This window comes from Barbus barbus (assembly GCF_936440315.1).
Source record: "Barbus barbus genome assembly, chromosome: 13".
Classification (NCBI taxonomy): domain Eukaryota; kingdom Metazoa; phylum Chordata; class Actinopteri; order Cypriniformes; family Cyprinidae; genus Barbus; species Barbus barbus.
This window is the reverse complement of record NC_136741.1, coordinates 22271598-22290973: the sequence shown is the minus strand read 5'-3', so window position 1 is coordinate 22290973 and position 19376 is coordinate 22271598. Positions and strand designations below refer to the sequence as shown.

The 19376-nt window shown below is 35.7% G+C and overlaps 2 protein-coding genes across 3 annotated transcripts; both read right to left on the bottom strand.

The window, feature by feature from the left end:
- Positions 1 to 496: 496 nt before the first annotated feature.
- Positions 497 to 4486, bottom strand: LOC306879638 (G-protein coupled receptor 84-like). Its single transcript, XM_079432766.1, has 2 exons — positions 4282 to 4486; positions 497 to 2630 (listed from the first exon to the last, which is right to left on the bottom strand). The coding sequence occupies exons 1-2, from the start codon at positions 4302 to 4304 to the stop codon at positions 1415 to 1417; spliced, it is 1239 nt and encodes a 412-aa protein (XP_079288892.1). The 5' UTR covers positions 4305 to 4486; the 3' UTR covers positions 497 to 1414.
- A 4396-nt stretch (positions 4487 to 8882) lies between these two features.
- On the bottom strand, positions 8883 to 17497 carry LOC306879636 (trypsin-like). Of its 2 annotated transcripts, XM_079432764.1 has the most exons (8): positions 17354 to 17497; positions 16217 to 16237; positions 15959 to 16127; positions 15427 to 15695; positions 15188 to 15333; positions 14410 to 14623; positions 14205 to 14318; positions 9491 to 10267 (listed from the first exon to the last, which is right to left on the bottom strand). In XM_079432764.1, exons 5-8 carry the CDS (start codon positions 15296 to 15298, stop codon positions 10263 to 10265), a joined length of 444 nt encoding a protein of 147 aa, XP_079288890.1. In that variant the 5' UTR covers positions 15299 to 15333; positions 15427 to 15695; positions 15959 to 16127; positions 16217 to 16237; positions 17354 to 17497; the 3' UTR covers positions 9491 to 10262. The 2 variants fall into 2 exon arrangements, with proteins under 2 accessions (XP_079288889.1, XP_079288890.1); XM_079432763.1 differs by lacking the exon at positions 16217 to 16237 and having other exon boundaries at positions 8883 to 10267; positions 17171 to 17383.
- Between the last annotated feature and the right edge of the window lie 1879 nt (positions 17498 to 19376).

Sequence of the window (19376 nt, the reverse complement as noted above, 5' to 3'; positions counted from 1 at the left end):
TAACGAGAGAAAAGTCTGTCATGATGTCCTTCTAATTGAAAACCAAGATACTTACCTGATCAAGCAAAATGTTAAGTTGTTAAAACCAGTTAGGTTACCATCTGTTCCCTTACACTGGGACAAAATTGGATTTGTCCAGTGTTCACACACGCATTTCATATATAGACTTGCAAACTGGATTTGGAATTGGTGTGAGTTATTAAACATTGATTTCACAAATAACATAATAGCTGACTCTTGTGGCCATTGTAAGATCCATGAGCATGATACCCGGGATTTTGTTTGATGAATACAATGAGACCTTATCTTTGACGTCATTTGTGATATGGCTCTTCCTTTGTTGCAATGTTAAGAAATTACGCAGTCAGGAACACTTGTCTGGACTTGCGAAATGCTTGGTTTTGTGTCCAGCTCTAAAAGATCTGGATGCTGACTTGAGATGGTAATATAAAAATGCATAATAAAATTCAAATAGATAATAAAAATGGGATCTGGACAGATTCAAACAAACTTTACTCTGCATTATAACAGAAGCAAGTGCATATATGTTCTGTGCCACAACTTAGACAGGAAAAACATTTTTGCTGACTTTATATTTTATTTGTTACTTTATTTTAAAAGAAGCAATTGAGAAAGAAATTATAATATACATTTCGATGAATTGTGCAAATAATCCTTAGTAAAAAAATTAAATCATAAAAGTTATCTCATATTCTGGAGGTCCTGCTTAAACAGTAGATACATCAAAATGGAAACAACACAGCAAGCAAAAGAGGACTTAAAAAAACTCTTGTGGTTTACTATGTGACGTAATAAAGCAGTGAGGCTTGTCTGTTCTTGTTTTCTCCATCGCCCAGCTTCAAACTTCCATGTTCATTTGTGCATATGGTTAAAAATGTTCTCAATGTCATTATGAATCATTCCTGTGGTGGCACGCATGATTACTATATATGTGCAATCAGAAAAATGAGGAAATGAAACAGAGAAAGTTTGTGCGTTTGCAGTGAACAGCCACATGACACATTTTCTTTTTGATCTTTGATGGAACTGGAAAATCCCACCACTTGAGAAACTAGTGAACATTATAGTCAAAGAACATTATACAGAACATTATAGTCAAAGATGAGCTAAATAAAGAAGTTCAAGCTATTTGACACTATAGAAAGTGAATGGAAAACAAAAAATGTATATGGCATGTAATTTTGAGTTAGATTTGGTTGTATTGCTTTAATTGTGCTTTATATGCAGCTGATGGAGGTGAATAAAGATAAAATTGAGAACTGTGATGTTCTCCACAGAATGAATGGAGTGCAGCTCCGTGTTTAATTATGCATAATATGTGAAGTCACTGAACATCTACAGCACAAGATCACTTTCAGATTAAAATGACTTGGATAACATGCTTCATTATCGCTTATTTTATTGTGAACCTACGGGTTCTCCATATCCAGGTTAATGGATGTACAGCTTTGCGTAGTAGGTCTTTGTAGGCCTGGTTAAACTGCCGATTCATGGCTGCATACAACAAAGGGTTAATGCAACTATTTAACCAAGTGAGGTTTGCACAAAACATATGAATGACCTGTGGTGCACGGTTCGCCTTATCAGCGACATTCAGCAGCAGAAATGGCGCAAAACAGCCAAGAAAACACAAGAAAACTGTAAAGCACATTCGAGTTACACGCTTAAATTCATTGTCCTCTCCTGAGTTGGCAGCTGGAGTGGTCTGGATTGTTACCGGAGTTGGTTTAGAATTTGTTTCTGTGTCTTTTGAGGCATCTTGAATGGAGTTTGTGCTTGTGTGGCCCTCAGATTTCTCTTGCGCTTTGTTCTTATTCTCCTCCGCTCCTGCCTCATCGTGACTGATCTCACAGCTTTGAGTTGTTGAAGTTCCAGCACTGATCCCGCTGTCATCCGTCGTCGCTTCGCCTTCAGCCTTCTTGCGTTTGGATGAGCGACTGGGCCTGTACTTCAGAAAAGCCTTAGAGGCTACACGCACCTTACGATAGACCAGAAAGTAAAAAAGGCCCACACAACCCAGGCCCAAGAAGAAGTACAGGAAGAGCAGCACGGTGGTGTAAGGCCGCCCTTTAGTGCGGTGAAAACTGCAGGTGCACACTTGTGGGGCAAATACATAGACGGGCCAAAGTGGGGCGAAACTGGCTACCCCCAGTAGCCAGGATGAGATGAGGAGCATCGCCACTCCACGGTGGGACAGGAGCAGACGGGCACAGCGAGAAGTGCGATGCGCAACAACCAAGTAACGGCTCATAGCGATGAGGCATAATGTAATAATGGACACACTGTTGGACAGGAACAGGAGGAATCCAAACATCCGGCACCACGTGGCTCCACCTCTCCATTGCAGGTGCAGGTATGAGTCAACGCTGACCGGTTGGAGGATCGTGCAGTAAAGAAGGTCAGCGAGGGCAAGGTTTACGATGAGAACATTGAAACGTGTCCTCAGGCTGGCATCAGTAGCAAAGGCGAGGACGGTCAGAATATTCCCTATGGTTCCTACTATGGTCACAGCCGATCCCAAGAGGACGCCGAAGTAACGGTAGCCCTCCACAGACGGGGACGCACAAGAAAAGCTATCATTTCTTAGAAGATCTGTGTCGTTCCATATCCTGAGAAGACAAAACAGTAAGCTCATCAAAGTCAGTGTAACGTCCTTGTGTTCCTTATAAATAGGCTTGGTCATGCCTTTTTATTTTATTTTACTTTATTTTTTTTGTACTTATATATAAGCACAAATATGCGGTGAACGTGTTTCATTGTCCATATGTCACTTTAAGAGTTACTGGTTTCATTTTTCTGAAACTGAATGCCACAGTATAGGTCACTACAAACCACATCCTCTTAAGACATCTCTAAATTTCTCACCTTTGTTTTTTTTTCCCATAACAGTGTGAGCAATACTGACAACAAGCATTATGGACATTTTAAGATGGTCTTTTCTTCTTAATACAAACCGAGATCACACATAATTAGGCCTACATTTTAAACTATTTAAAAAAAAGATCTACAATTTATAGCCGATTTATAAAATAATTTACAATTTTTGTATTTATTTTTACTTGCTTATTATTATTATTAACAAACAAACAATTCTTTACTGACAATAGAGTGCATTTTGTTAGACTGATTCAAATAACAAAAGTTATAGTTGTTGAATTTGTTACACCAGTAGGTGACAAGTGACAAATCTTCAGTATTAACTCTTCAATGACTCCTTCAACCGATTCACTCAGGAACAAAACTCAACAATCATGTGTTGCTTGGAGATGCGCGACTAATTCTGCGCCGGCTTCGTTTGGAAAAAATAGCCTAGATCTTGTTTAAAATGTATGTTACTCAATTTAACGTCTTTTCTAGCGAGCTGCAATATCCAACTTATTTTTCAACGCGGAAGCCGTTCTGTGTATGTGCAAGATTTACGATTCATTAGCCGCTGTAGGGTAATAGCGAGAAGAATAAAAGTTCAGTAGACTGTAAAACTGTTTGCACTACAAACCACTTTGTTCATAATTAAGATAATACATTCAAATAATACGGTAAGATAGCCTACACCAGTTTGCAATAGCAAGCTGCAAAGCGAGCTGTTTTCTACATATACATCTATATCTATGGTTTTGTACATTTAGCTGAAAGCAGATGAGACCAGAAGCCTCGCACATAAAATTTACTCTGTGATTACAAATCTTTCTAGTGTGGTACTGCTTAATAGCTACATTGTACAGTAATTTATCCTTTAGTTATATATCATTAAATGGAAGTGCATTAAATTATTTTTTTATTAATTTAATTCATTTCATAATGAATTAAAGGGATAGTTCCCCCTCAAATGAAAATTCTCATCATTTACTTCCCTCATTTTACTCCAAACCTGTGTGACTTCCATTTACACAAAAGAAGATATGATGAACCACACAGGTTTGGTTACCACTGACTTCCACTGTATAGACAAACACCTAGACATTTCTCACAAAATATTTTTCTTGTTCCACAGAAGAAAGAAAATAGTTTAGAACGACTTTAAATGGTGAAGGGTTTTTCAACTATCCCTTTAAGCTGTCCGTCAGCACATTTGCAAAATATAATTAACACAGGGCTGTTTTATGCTACATGTATTTGAGGGCAATTTTCACCAGCAATTATCTATAACATGAAGTATAATATAGTTTAGTAAAAAAAAATGTACAACACAGTTAAACTCATACAGCACAGAAATAATTCATTAGTCAAAGAAAAAGATATTTCTGGCTGTCAGTGGCTTACCTTGCAACAGCTGTGGTGTCCATCCTTTACTCTATTCTCTAGTTCTGTTTCCTCCTTGATTTTTATAGCTATATCTACTTTGTTCCCCTTTTAGTACAATTCGTCTCTGCGTGCATATGTCTCATTTCTGTTTTGTCAAATATACCATCCAGCCACGCCTCCACAGTCTCCTTTAACCTCGTAACTGGTACTGATGTTTTACCACAACACGTTATGTGTGCGTGTGCTTAAGATGTCTGCGATCAAATGTGAGGTCACTGTGAGCCAACTCTGTTGCACCATCCTGGAAGAAACTTACACAGTAACGGTATTTTGCCAGTAGATATGGAGAAAGAAAGACAAGTTTGCCAATGTCTTGCTGTTCTTTTACTTTGCTGATTAAGTTGTCAATAATTAGGTTTTTGTCACTTGTGGAAAGCAGCTTGACTAATCAAATTCTAAATTTATAACATCCTTTAAATCACTGATTGTTCCGTATGTACATCTTTTTTTATATAACAAGTCATAAAGATTATAAATAAACAATTATAACAACCACCACCTTCGCTGAAACATAACTGTCAGTTTGTTTTTTAAATGAAGGTTTATGACAGCAGCACAATATCCCTAGACAAAGAACAAAGTGTTTACACAGTAGACACCAAAATATACAAGCAGCTTGACTGATAAATTGTACATATTGAATCACAGCAATATTGCCTGTTTATTAGTGTATAAAGTTTCTTATATGAATTAAGCAGATCAGTGGCAGGAAAGCCTGACATTCTGAACTTTCAAGTGAAGCTGTACAGATATTAAATCTCTAAATCATGATGGCACAGCTGTATTTGCTCAAGATCAGCTCCAGATAAGCATGAATTACAACTAAATCAGCCTAACTGAGATAAATAGGCAGACATTTAAATTTGAGCATTTAGCAGACGCTTTTATTCAAAGCGATTTACAACAGAGAAGCAAAAGTAATTCATCAAAGTATGTTCTAAGAATGTTTTGCTGACATTTAAGTTATGAAAACATTATTTCTAAATGTTCTATGACGTCCTGTTTTTGAAATGTTTTAAAATAGTACAGAATAGTACAGCTAAAAATTGATTCAGCTTGTAATTCTGATAATTCCAAAATGACATGAACACATTTGTGACTGGTGTTTTGTGAGTTACACCAGAGGCGGTTTTGTGCAAAAAAAGACTTTTTATGCTTGAGAAGCATGTTATTGGGCTGACATGGCAAATTTGTTCAGTTCACAAAGTCATCTTACAAAGACCCATTTATTGCCTATTACTTTGGACAGAAATCTAAATCTGCAATGTTTTAAAGGAAATTAATTTTGTAAATCATTCACGGAGACTAGACATGCTGTGCTATTTGGGATGCCAGTTATTATTTGTGTTATCATTGAGTCAGGATTTACCTGCCTCTAATAATCAATAATATAATAAACTCAACCCTTACCTGCTCAAACAGACTATCCTGCCTCCAAGACAAATGAAAATGGATTTTAAAGAGGAAATAGAATAGACTATTAAAAATGTATTGGTTTTGAGCATTAATATTAAAATAATATAGTAACATTTTAGTTAAGTACCGTCTGTTTCACAAAGTCACATTTTGATTGATGCATGTTTGTCACATTAACTTACATTATGGGCTACACTGAAAAATAATAGAAAATGTACTGGTAATTTTCAGCCAGTTAAACATTATCCTTTAATTTTAAGTTAGTGCGAAATTCAAAATAAGGCAAGACACCTGTTAAAATAAATCAATACGGAACATTCCTTCATATCAATACTGTAAAGTATGATTTTTTTAAGAGTAGCCTATATATAATTGGTCATAGTTAGTGATTATTTCACTCTGTTGTTATTGTTTGTCACTGGTTACAGTGCAGGCACTAAATAAGCGTGCTATAAAGCAGATACATTATATTTAGTGGCGGTATCATGGTAACTTGTCTGGATTCATTGTAAACCTGTTGGAATTTTGTATCTAAGACATGTTCATGATCTAAAACGTGTTAATATCATGAATATTGAGCCAAATGTGCAAATATGTTGGTCTAGGCACATTTTTGTTTTATGTAAGATTATTACTCAATGCTCTACAAGGCGCAACGAGTAAAGACAGGGTTGCTCATGCCCGACAAATGCATAAATGGATCACTTCAACATAGGAAGTGGATACTAGGATATATTATAATGCTTTGCGTTGCATCACCCCCCCCCCCCCCCTTCATTATTTCAGATGCCCCTCTTCAGTGTCGCACTGCCGACTCTGACTAGACTTTATGCTAACAGACTATGGCAAGCCATTTTAACATTTAGTCTATTAGTATAATCTAGTATCTAATTTAATGCTATAGTACTTTATTTTTTAGATACTAGTATCTTTTCCATTAAGTACTAGTACTTATTCATTAGATACTAGTTCTTATTTATTAGATACTAGTACTTATTCCAATAGTGACTAGTATTTACTTATACTCTTCTTGTTAAGACAAAATAGAACTAGTTCTTATTTTTTAGTTACTAGTAACTTTTTAGACCAGAGATATCCTGAACTTAATACTTAATACTAGTACTTTTAAAATTAGCATTTCTGCCCAGTATGCTAATCGTATGTTGCATATTAATGAACCAGCAACATATAGGAGAGAGATTAGACAAGAAACGGAAAGGAGATGAATGTACTTTTTTGTAGAAACCACATAGAAAGGAAACAATCATTTGCACACAAGCACATAGAAAACCTATTTTGTCAGTTTTGTAAACACTTTAATTACATAAACATAGTAGTCTAATGTGTTTGTTGGTCATCGAGTGACCTCTAGTGGCAGGATGGACATAAGATACCAATTTTATTAACTGTTATTTTCCTCTTTTTCCTCTAGTAAAAACAATAAATATCATATCAGGACTGTACGTTAATGTTTTTGCATATAGCACTGGTGCTACAGACACTGAATGTTTTTACATTAATGTTCTGTACAGGGCACACAAAATCTGAACCTTATGGTTTTCAGACAAACATTTTCTTTATTTGGAAAAAAGGCCAAACTTTATTAATAATAATAATTAAAAAAACAAAACAGGTTTTCTGTATGTGTAGGGCTGCACGATTTGGTCAAAACAAATGTTTTTATATACCAATAAATAAAAACATTAAACAAAATAAGGAATATTACTTTTGTAATAACACTATTTCACTATAATATATAAAACTGAGTATTTAACAATAAATATAATAATAAATATAACTGCAAGAAAAGGGAAAACAAAATCACACTTAGCTACAGGATTTGCAAATGTTTACCTCAAAGTTCTTAATTATTTTTGCTATTTTTACTCGTCATTTTGTGAGCAATAACGAATACTCAATTCATGTAATTTCTTCTCATTCATACTCTTCGCCGGAGGGCTCCCTCACGAAACTCCACTAGTGAGACTCACTTCCAGGAAATCCCCCATATGGACAAAGACATTCAGCTTTCATTGTTTATGTAGCCTAGTAGCTACATAACATGCAGATAGACGTTTTAATGATGAAGCATAAAGAAAATAAACAATGATTGTGACAATATATGGTTTTATCTATGTTCTTCAAGCCATCTCGGGTATTTTTATAAGAATAAAGTATATTTAAAATGCAATGCTAATTGACATAGCCTTTATCGCTGTAATAATATAAAGTGACATGATTTCTGCCTCATTCTGTTTAATGAAACCATGTCAGATCACAAAAAGAACTTATTTCAAACGCTCGACTGATGTTATGATGTGAATTTGTAGTAAAACATGTCAATATACTTTTGTTGGACAACAGGTTTGTAATCTTTTCTTTGTGTTTTTATGGTAACCAATTAGCAAGGTAGGCTAACATACAAAGCCATTTAGCCCTACTTAACAATCAAATTAATTTAGCATATTAATGTATTGTATTACCATGTGGACTCTGATTGGACGGTTGAGAGGTACTCATGTTAATGTAATGACTTGTTTGAATTAAGATATCTCCAAATACATTCTTACTAGTTCTTTATGAGGTTGAAGATATCTCCAAATGAACAGGTAGTGGTAGTTATTCTGTTTGTGATATCATCTTGTAATTTCTGTCTAGTAAGTATTGCAATAGTGACTAGTATATATTTAAATATTACTAGTAAGCATTCTAATACATACATAGTATACATACAATACATAGTAAGATACTAGTACTTATGTTTTAGATACTGGTACCTATTTGATAGATACTAGTAGTTATTCATTAGGTACTAGTACTTATTTATTATACACTAGTATCTTTTGTGATTACTACTAGTAATAATTCTTATCTTACTAGTCAGATATGCTTTTTTACTCGTCTTATGTTATGACTATTCCAAATGGCTACAGTAGAGTTCAATTACAAAATTTACTAGTAAAATAAAAAATCTTACTAGTAACATTTCGAATAAGTACTAGTATCTAATAAATGTGTACTAGTATCTATTGAATAAGTACTAGTATCTAATGAATAAGTACTAGTACCTAATGGATAAGTACTAGTGTCTGTACATTTTTGTATATTTGTACATTATTTATTTTATTTTAATTTTTTATTATCTGTGTCCTGTCCTGTTGCTGTCATTCTGCCGTACTGTGGGGCTACTGTCACTAAAACAAATTCCTCGTATGTGCAAACATACCTGGCAATAAAGCTAATTCTGATTCTGATTCTATTTAATAGGTACTAGTATCTAATGAATAAGTACTAGTACCTAATAAATAAGTACTAGTATCTAATGAATAAGTACTAGTACCTAATAAATAAGCATTAGTATCTAAAGAAAACATACTAGTATCTACTGATTAAGTACTAGTATCTAATGAATAAGTACTAGTAACTTTATAAAAGACATTAGTACCTAAAGAATAAGCACTAGTACTTAATGAAAAAGATACTAGTATTTAAAAAAAGTACCAGTAACGTTAATTTAGATACTAGTGGCTTATAGATTAAATGTTAATACGGCTTGCCATACTAGTACGGTTTATAGATTAAATGTTAAAACGGCTTGCCATAAACAGACTTTACGCTGAAGTCCTGCTGCATTACTATCAGTGTCTTATTAGTGCCAGTGAAGTGTGTGGTTTACGTTATGTACTCATTACACGCTTTACGTGTGCTCACATCGCCCCCTGTTGGAGAGATTTGTTACAGAAAAAGCCATAAAAGAACAGTGTTTTGATTTAATTATTCTGATAAAAGCCATGGCATATCATTACACTTACATGACACAATACACAAACTACATATAGCCAAGAATTGTGTGACATAAAAATAAAGTTAAATTTAAAGAAATCAATTCGTCATCAGAAATGACACACCACTTCCACCAATCACCCCACACTCTTAAGCCTATGCACTTACACACACACACACACACACACACACACACAATCTCTGTATACTTCTATTCTCTGGTTTCCTAATCTAGTTGTCTAATAAATCTACCATTGTGTACTACAACGATTGTTGGATTGTTGCTTTGTTCCTCGTGTAAGTTGCTTTGGATAAAAGCATCTGCTTAATGTGTAAATGCAAATGTAAGGTGATCACAAAGAAAGAAATCAGTTGAAATTTTCAAGTAATTATGGTATATAACTTTTTTTTTAAAGAAATGTGCAACTGCTAAATGAAAAAAAAAAAAAAGAAAATTTGCCTGGGCCAACATTTATTCTTGCTGTTAACATGCTGATTTAGAAAGAGAAAAACAAAAGGATTCTACTAATGGACTGAGCTAAGTGCTTTGTTAACAAATGTTAAACATAATATTTACACCCCTGAGTGAAGTCAGTGCAGCAGTTCTTTGACTGTGTTTGCATTGATGCTCATTTCTGACTGTGCAGCGCATCCAAAGCAGCAATGAAGTAAAATCTCCGAACAAGCAGGGAAAGATTATGCTGCCTGTTTTTCATATGATCCATGGAATATGACATACCTCACACTGCAGAGACACAAAAACAAAAATATAGTTGTGAGATTAAACAAGAAAGGGTTACTTTTTACTTTACTTTTTATATATGCAAAGTGTGTTTAATGCATTTTATGGTGTGCAGTAATAAAAATATGACTTATTTTTGGTTATGTAAAATGTATGCAGATTTGTATATCTGTATTATGTATCAAAATATCTGAGCAAGTGGCATTTATTTTTTAAAACAAGTAAACCCTTTTCCAAGACATTTAATTAAATGAACTGGTAACACTTTACACAGTACCACCGCTCCCTATAAGCAGAGTACGCAGTTTGCGTAGGGCACAAACTCCCAGGGGGGCACCATCCCAGTCAGGGCCGTCATGCACTCATGATTTTTGAGGGGGCACATGGGGGGAGGGGGCCATGCTTGCCATGTGACACACAGCAGCCACGATAGCACTGTATAACTGATATTGTAACGGGGCGAACGAGACGAGAGACGTGCGGATCCATTTGCAAGCTTTATTATACAAAGACGTGGTCAAAACACAGGCAGGGTCAAAACACCAGCAAACATCAGCAATAGTCCAAGTGAAGCACAAACAGAGTCAGAATGGCGAGACAACGGTAGATCCAGGAAACAGACTAGAAAATCAGAAACAGGTTCCTTATCGCAGCTAAAACTAGGAGAGTAATAAACGCAGAAGAACAATACTGGAACTAAACAGAAACACAGAATGGCTCGGTAAGGCAGCTAACACTAGGAGAGTGCTATACGCAGAACAATACTCGGCGATCTGTGAAAGGAAGTCCATGGTTTATGTAGGGTGTGTAATTGTGTGATAGATCTCAGGTGTGAGTGCGTGATTAGTAAAATGGCTGCTGGGAAATGTAGTATGGGGTAAATGTGAAACAGTCTGTGCAATCTGAGAATCAATGTGATGAAGGAGTGACCTCTGGTGGCGAGCGAATGGAAGTCCATGGACCTGATTCATGACAGATATAGGCTTATGTTTCATTTATTTTTTTAATTTTATTAAAAATATTTCCAAACGTGTTAACTATATCAGGAAATATCTTGATTCTCAAATATGTGTAAGTAAATGCGTTTTGCACCTTTAGAGATTGTTATTTGATCAATAAATGGTGATGGGCAAAGTAGACTATATAGTGTAATCTATTCACTACACATAAAAACCCCACTTTTTACTTAAGTACCAGATATGGGTGTCATGCCATAAAATATTTTTTAATACGACTGACTTTGTATTTAATGTGAATTTAATAACAATATTGTAAGTTACTAATTATAACACTTTCATTTTACAGAGAGCAAAGAACATTTACATTATCAAAGAACATTTTCATTCAGTCTAACCGGAGTTCAGGCACTCTCAAAAACTCCCATTAAAATCACTGAAGATGTTTACACTGTGAAATTAATATCTTAACTTACATTCATTAGCACATCTGCACTTTGTTGTTTCTGATGGGAGAATTCGCAAGATAATTCAGTCAGCCAGCAAGTGAACAAAACACAGCGTTTCAGCAATGACTCATCTGAACGTCTCTGATTGGCCATTGTATTCATAAGCTCAACAGAATCGTGTGTGATTGGTTATGATGCAGCACTGAACAAACGCGTCTGACTCTGGCTCAGCACCAGCCAGCGAATGCAGATTTGAATTTAGCAGCTGATGCTGTGCCGCACTGAACGATCTAATCACACCGTTATGTGATTGTATCAAATATAAAAAATATTATTTGTCCATTTTTTGTCTTTTGGAAATTGCATTCAAAATCCACTTGGCTCAGAAATCTGAGGGGACACAGGCCCTATCACTTTGAATGGGCATGACGCCTATGATCCCTGTTGCTCAAAAAAATAAAAACGTAATGAGCTATTCCCGCATCCGCGTGACCGCTTGCACACCTCATGTCAGGTGTGGGTGAAGGGATAGAGCGAGGACTCAATTGCAGGAGGCAAAAGGGCTTTATTAATACAAAAAAAACCAACAAAAAGTACCCCGTAGGCAGCAAGACAAGACAAGGCAACAAACAGGGTAACATCGACGACGAACCGGCACAGGATTGCAAACACAAGGAGATTATAAAGGGAGCAAATGAGGAGGGTAACAGGTGGGGCAAATTAACCAATAATCAGGATACGAGGTGGGTGGGGTCAAGACAATTGACATGACACACAAAACAAAAACACAAGCACATGGCCAGCAACAAGAAAAAGCATGCGGCCGAAACTGAACCGCGTGCCGAACAAAACACACATACACAGAGGACAGAGGAGCGCACGGCCCGAGCGAACTCGAAATCGCACGCTCCCACAGCAAGAACAAACCTGGAGCATGAGTGTCCGAACCCCGACACGAAACCAGAACTGAGCCTGAACAAGACAGGAGTGCCGGGATCCGAACACCACGCCCCAACATGAAACAGAGCGAAGTGACAGAACCCTGACACCTTATGTTTGCGGCTGAATGCAAATGATCATAATTGATAGTCAACTATGTCCGTGAAAAGACATCAGCAATCCGGTGCCAAGAAAAGAAGAAGAAGAAGAAAAAAAAAAGATGAAAATGAAGCCCGTACATCATTTTCAGGTAGGCTACATTTATAATCCTGTGAAACTTTTTTGGGTGTTGAGGTTAATAACGTGTTTTAATGTCGTTATATTTCACCACCACCAATGCAGCTAATATTCTCTCCAAGTTTCCATGTTCCCATGCGAAAGTTAGCCATGGTTTTAACACGAATAAAACCCACAATTTCATGGTCCTTGTAGCCATGGTAAACGCAAATTAACCATGGTTTTGTTACTTCAAATAATAATATACAAAGTATGAAGATAATATTTTTTGTGGTTATAAAAACAAACCTAAGCCAACAACATTAAATGACTTAAAATGCATAATATAAAAATGAGGCAACCCTGCTGAAAAAACAATAGAATATCACAGAAAAATCTAATACCATCACAAATAAATCACAAATACCATTACAAACATTACAAACCATCAACTTTTACAAAAAATGGTTTTCTGTAGTGTGTTTTGGGACATATTCCATTAGGATTTATTGGTTTTAACAAGCCACCAATAGAAGGTGATCAATTACCAGTAGAGACCCACAGGGTCCATTACAGTTTCCATTAAAACCAATGCAAGTCCCGTTATAACCAATAAAACTATTACAAATTTTGTGATGGTGTCTATTGTTTTTTTAACATTACATGTTATTACAAAGGCCTGGTCATTGCTGCTGTTACACTTACAGGACGATCATATCCTTGTTTAATAGGCTATTGACCAAACATTTAATTCAAATATCCACTTAATCTTCCATTTTTGGCCACCTTTTTGCTATAGATGACACAACCTCTATAATTTCTTCAACAAAAAACATGTGGACATCACAACCCTTACAAAAATTAACCATGGTTTTCATAGTAAAACTGCTTAATTTTCTTTCAAATCAAATCAATCAGACAACTGTATTACTGCCATAGGTAACTGTCTAGAGCTACAATTGTAATTTATAAATAATACAATTTAATTACCATTTATTTATTTATTTACTTTTATATTTTATTAAAGTTCTATTTTGACTCCTATAGTAGTTTTTTATTTTTATTTCCATAATATTTGAGGGAGGGGGCTCAACAATACAATCCTGCTTAGGGCACCCATTTGGCCAATAGCGGCCCTGACTTTACAACAAGGCTGTATTAGTTATTGTACAACTGTCCATTAAATCCATTAGATCCATTAAATTATATTAACAGATAAATGTTCACAAATGGAATCTTATTGTAAAGTGTTATTATCTTGAAAATAAAAACTTTATACACCCATTAACAATCACCGTCAATTAAAGGTGTGAAATAAGTTTTCTAAAAGTGCATTTGTATTTTTTTGTTTTTTACTGAAATGAATGTGTTTGAACTTACTGCTACAACGCTGTCTGTAATCTTTGCAGCAGTTTAAAATGCAGTTAGTATTGCAGTTGCAGCGAAAGCGACTGTTGTACTTCTCATTGCATCTCCCCCTACAGGAGGTTGAGGCTGCACATACAAATCATTTTGCGTTAGTCAAACAAGTATGCTCTATTAAGTGGGTATAGACTGTGTTAGGTGTTTGAGAGAGATTTTTTACTTAAGCTTGCAGAAGAGCATGAGGTCGGGGGGTTGAAGGCAACAAATCCTGGCAGGTTCTGACCAATTCTGTTGGTGATCCAAATCTGATATCGAGACACCCGGGTGTAAACACCAGGAGAGTTGGGATCAGCACAGCCATAACCCCAGCTGGTGATACCAGACTGAACCCACACTGAACACTGCCTGTTCACCATTGGACCACCAGAATCCCCCTACAGAGAGGGACAAGAGGAAAGAGAAATGAGATTCTTCTTCTTCTTATCAAGACAGCTCTCTCTACTCCAGCCTTTGCCCCACAGAATCAATACAGCCCATGAGTTTCATGTACAGAAAAGGAGTGTAATTTTAACAGTAAAAGGCTTTTAAAAAATGCTACAGTAAAAACCTGTATACAGTAAAAATTAAAATTACAGTTTTGTAAGGAAAAAATAAGTGCTCCAGAAGTGATGTCCAGAATTCCCTGTGTGACACTTTCTCTGTTTTTTTCGTTGAAATAACTGTTTCGTCTTTGTTTTTGTTGTACATCAGGGTTTCATTTTACATCTTATGTTGTTAAATAAATATTTATTGCAGTATTTTCGAGTTACCTTAATGGTGTTTTGTATTTCACCTGTGGTGTTTTGGTGGTTGTCAGTGTGTTATAAAGGTACAAAACAAATTTTAGTTCTTTTTTGGTAACAGTGTGTATGTTTACACTACTGGAGCTACTTAATTTTAAGCATTTATCCTAAATAGACAATGTGAATGCAAAAAATTATAAAATATAATTGTTGTACCTGGCAGGTGTCTTTGCCTCCCTGTGTTAAACCAGCACACATCATGTTGCTGGTAACAGATCCAGAACCCAGCAAAACATTACATTGGACATTGTCCACCACTGGAACCATAGTTTCCTGCAGGATCCCAGGGGAAGGTAAACTCTCTGAACACCAAAGCACACACACAACCTTCTATTAGTGATGTTAGGAGTAGATATATACTTAAATGAATGGGTTGGGTTTGTATGTGTTTGCACCTCCAGCTTGAACGTCTCCCCAGCCTGTGATCCAGCTGCTGGTGCCAGAAATGAAGGCACTGTTCTGGGCCGCCAGACACACAGGTTTAATATAGTCATTAAAGGTGACTGTGGCAGACAGTCGGAGCAGAGCGATGTCATTGTTGTTTGTGTTGCTGTCATAAGAGGGGTGAACGATTATCGTTCTCACATTTCTACTGATTTCATGGGTATTGACTCCTTGCTGTGTCCTCCTTCCCAAATACACAAGCAGACTGGATGTGCTGACACTGAAAACAATCAGAGAATGTGAACATGAGAAAAGGAAGGAAATAGAAACAACAAAACACAACTAACAACAAAAGACAGCTAAGTACTTTGTTTTTTTAACAAATTGAAACCTAAATGTCTTTGAATGCCAAAGGTTTTCACATCGCATTCACATGTCAAACATAGCAAAATATCTTAAGACATCACGACAACCTTTCTTTCTTTCATTCTTTTTACCTTTCAAAACAAAATAGGTGCATATGTGTGTTTAGATGAATCTTACTCAGGTAAACAATGAGCTGCTGTCAGCACCCATTCATTGTTGATAAGGGAGCCTCCACAAAAATGACCTCCATAGAGACTGCTGTGCAGACTGACCTGCCACGGCCACGACCCATCGGGTGCATTCACGCCACCCACAATACGAGTGTTTAGAGGAGCCTGTCCACAAACTATGAGAAAGAGAGATTGTTCACAGAAGTATTTCTACATAAACTATTTGACTTGATGCTGATGTCTTTAGAATGAGAGGAGCTCTTACCATTCAACTGAGAAAGTGAACCTGCAAGGGCAGAAATAAAGTGCACATTAGAACAATTTCATCTTCGTGTTTGCCTTAATAATGACCCTGCCAGAGTTCACTACATTGATAATGGTAGATTTGTTGTACCATTAACTTGTGGGACTGAAAATGTGGAAAACATTTCTGGGCAAACCGGTTTAATTACGACGCACAATTTGCAAAACTAGCAGCTTTCTTTTCCCTAAACATTCAACTATGACATTGGCCCCATTTCCTGCAAGTACATTCCACATGACTAGCAGGTGTGACTCACAATGTAAAACATTTATAGGCTTCTGTAACAGTAAAAAGAATGTGATCTAGAAAGATTATTTACATAGATTATCTCACAGGATCATTACAATTCAGAAATCTGTGTGTTATGTAAGAATAGTTCTTGTGAACCTGGATGTATATGTAATTTAACTATTTATTTAAACAGTGGTTTCAATCTGTTAAATTCAGTTAACAAGTTTGTTGGTGGGTGTTTTTCATCAATGCAGCGTTGGTGAGCATTAGGCTTTTTTCAAAAGATTAAAAATCTTAATTGTTCCAAACTTTTGACCAGTAATGTATTTCAGACATCAGACAGGCTATCACAGCAATGTTTCTTCACATGCATCATGCAGATACAAGAACCGACTCAAAAGAGTAATTTATTTGTGAATCGGATTACACAGCAACCTGTTTAGTCTGATTGATAAACAAAGACTCACTAACCCAGGAGTTACCCGTCAACTTAATCATTCATATGAATCTACATATCAACTCCAAGTTTTATATCAATGCGTTATTATTTTAACAAAGCCCTTAGACTGCTCTTATGCGCTGTGCCACAAAAAAAAAAAAAAAAAATATATATATATATATATATATTCTCTCTTGTCTATATAATGTCTTTGTTCCTGGTTATCCACTCTTTAAAAGATGTACCATGAGAACTTACCTTTAGTACACATGAGCAGGGTCAAAGTGACACACGTTAATCTCCACATCTTCACACAGTCTAATGCTAGCAGAATGGATGCTGCTGGTAATCTGGTTCACTGTGCCTCTTAAAATCCCTTTTATATAGTTTAAAAGCTTCTCATGTTGCTCTTCTCGTCAGTCACTCACCTGCTAACCTCTTTTCTCTTTATGCTCCTCCTCCATTTTTTTGTTATCCATTTTCATTCTTCGCATATTCTTTAGTAAGCACAGCTGTCAAACACGTATCCACTACACTAAGAACATGTTTTCACAATTTGTGCTTCTTGTTATGGTTTGGTAATGAATCGCTGGAATATTTGTGCAGTCATGATAAATGCAAATATCTGAGGTCATTGTCAAAAAAGTCAGAGACATTTTTTTGTAATATATTAAACTGATAACTTTGTGCTTATTTGATATTATTTTGTATTTGGTCATTTTAATTTATTTATTTATTTTTAGAAGAATTTCAAACTGGCCCAACGAGTTAATTTTGAAGATTTTTTTTTTTTTTTTTTTGCGTTTAGCGTTTTGCCTTTATTTAGAAAGGACAGCGTAATGACAGGAAGTGAACTGGGGGGGTCGGGAATGGCAGATGAAATTTAAACTTAAATGATGTCTTTTCACAGTGCATTGGGATTCAAGCAAATATCTTAAGATATCATGACAACACTTTCTATTTTTCTTTTAGTTTGTCTGTCTTCTTTGCTTGATTTATTTCTTGTAATGAATAAAGGAAAAACATTACACATAAAAGGTATGACGATAATAATACCCTTTACACACAAAGACAGACAATGGACCGTGGAGATGATGATTAGGTATGACAACTTATTGTTGTCATATCAGCAACAACCACAGGGGGAGTCGTCATGTGACAGACAGCAGCCACAACAGCATATGTTTTATTTATTTTTCCTTTTAAATCGAAATGCATGAACTATATCATGAAATATCTTGATTCTCAGATTTATAGATTATATTAGTTGATCTAGTGGGCGATGGTCAAAGTAACCTAATAATGTAATCTATTAACTATGAATAAAAACCTGTTTACTTAATTAACAGATATGGGTATCATGCCATAACATATTTTAATACGACTGCCTTTATATTTAATGTGAATTTAACAATGAAAGTTAATGTGAATATAAACATTGTAAATTAAGCTACTAATCATAACACTTTCATTGCACAGAAAGAGAGCAAAGAACATTTTCACTGACGGTCTAGAGTTCAAGCACTCTCAAAAATTAAAATTACTGAAGCTGTTTACACTATGAAATTAATATCTTACATATTCGTACACACATTTGCACTTTGTTGTTTCTGATGAGAGAATTCGCCAGAAAGAGTTATTCAGTCAAGGAGCGAGTGAAGAAAACACCGGCATTTCAGCGATGACTCATCTGAGCGCCTCTGATTGGTCGTTGCATTCTTAAGCTCAACAGCATCGTGTGTCATACTGTCTGTGTATCTATCTGCGAAAGCAGATTTGAATTTAGCAGCTGATGATATGACATGCTGAATGATCTAATCACGCCGGTGTGATTGTATTAAATATAGAAAAAAATACTCGGCTATTTTTTTGTCTTTTGGAAGCTGCATTCAAAATCCACTTGGCTCAAAAATGACTTTGAATAGTCATGACGCCTCTGGCCACAATTATAAATTCCATACACAGGACAGGTGAGTCAGTGTGTGTGTGTTTTTCTTACTTGAACAAATAATAAAATATCAAGTTGGCTTCTATACTGCCAATCTCATTTATAATAATAATATAATTTAAGTCAGCCAAAGAAACTTAAGATGTAAATCTTGCAATGTTTCTTTAACACAGGGACATCAATTTTGTGCTTAAGAATATTTGACAGATTTATATTGTTCATATGTTTGACCTTTACAGTGTCTAGGATCTATTTGATGTGATTGTTTAGTGGCTGTGTAGGCGTGATGGCTCTTAGGCTTCGCTCCACTTCTCTCACCTCTAATGTCGCAACATCACAGATCTAAAGATCCGGCAAAATAAAGAATACAGAAACCTGAAAGTTGGCCTTAGAATACGCGTTTTGTCAGCCTAACATCTTTAAATTTGCTCATTAATCAGAGACCAGAAGGCGTCAAAGCCGACTAGAACACTAAATATAGGACACACCAAACAGAGAATTAC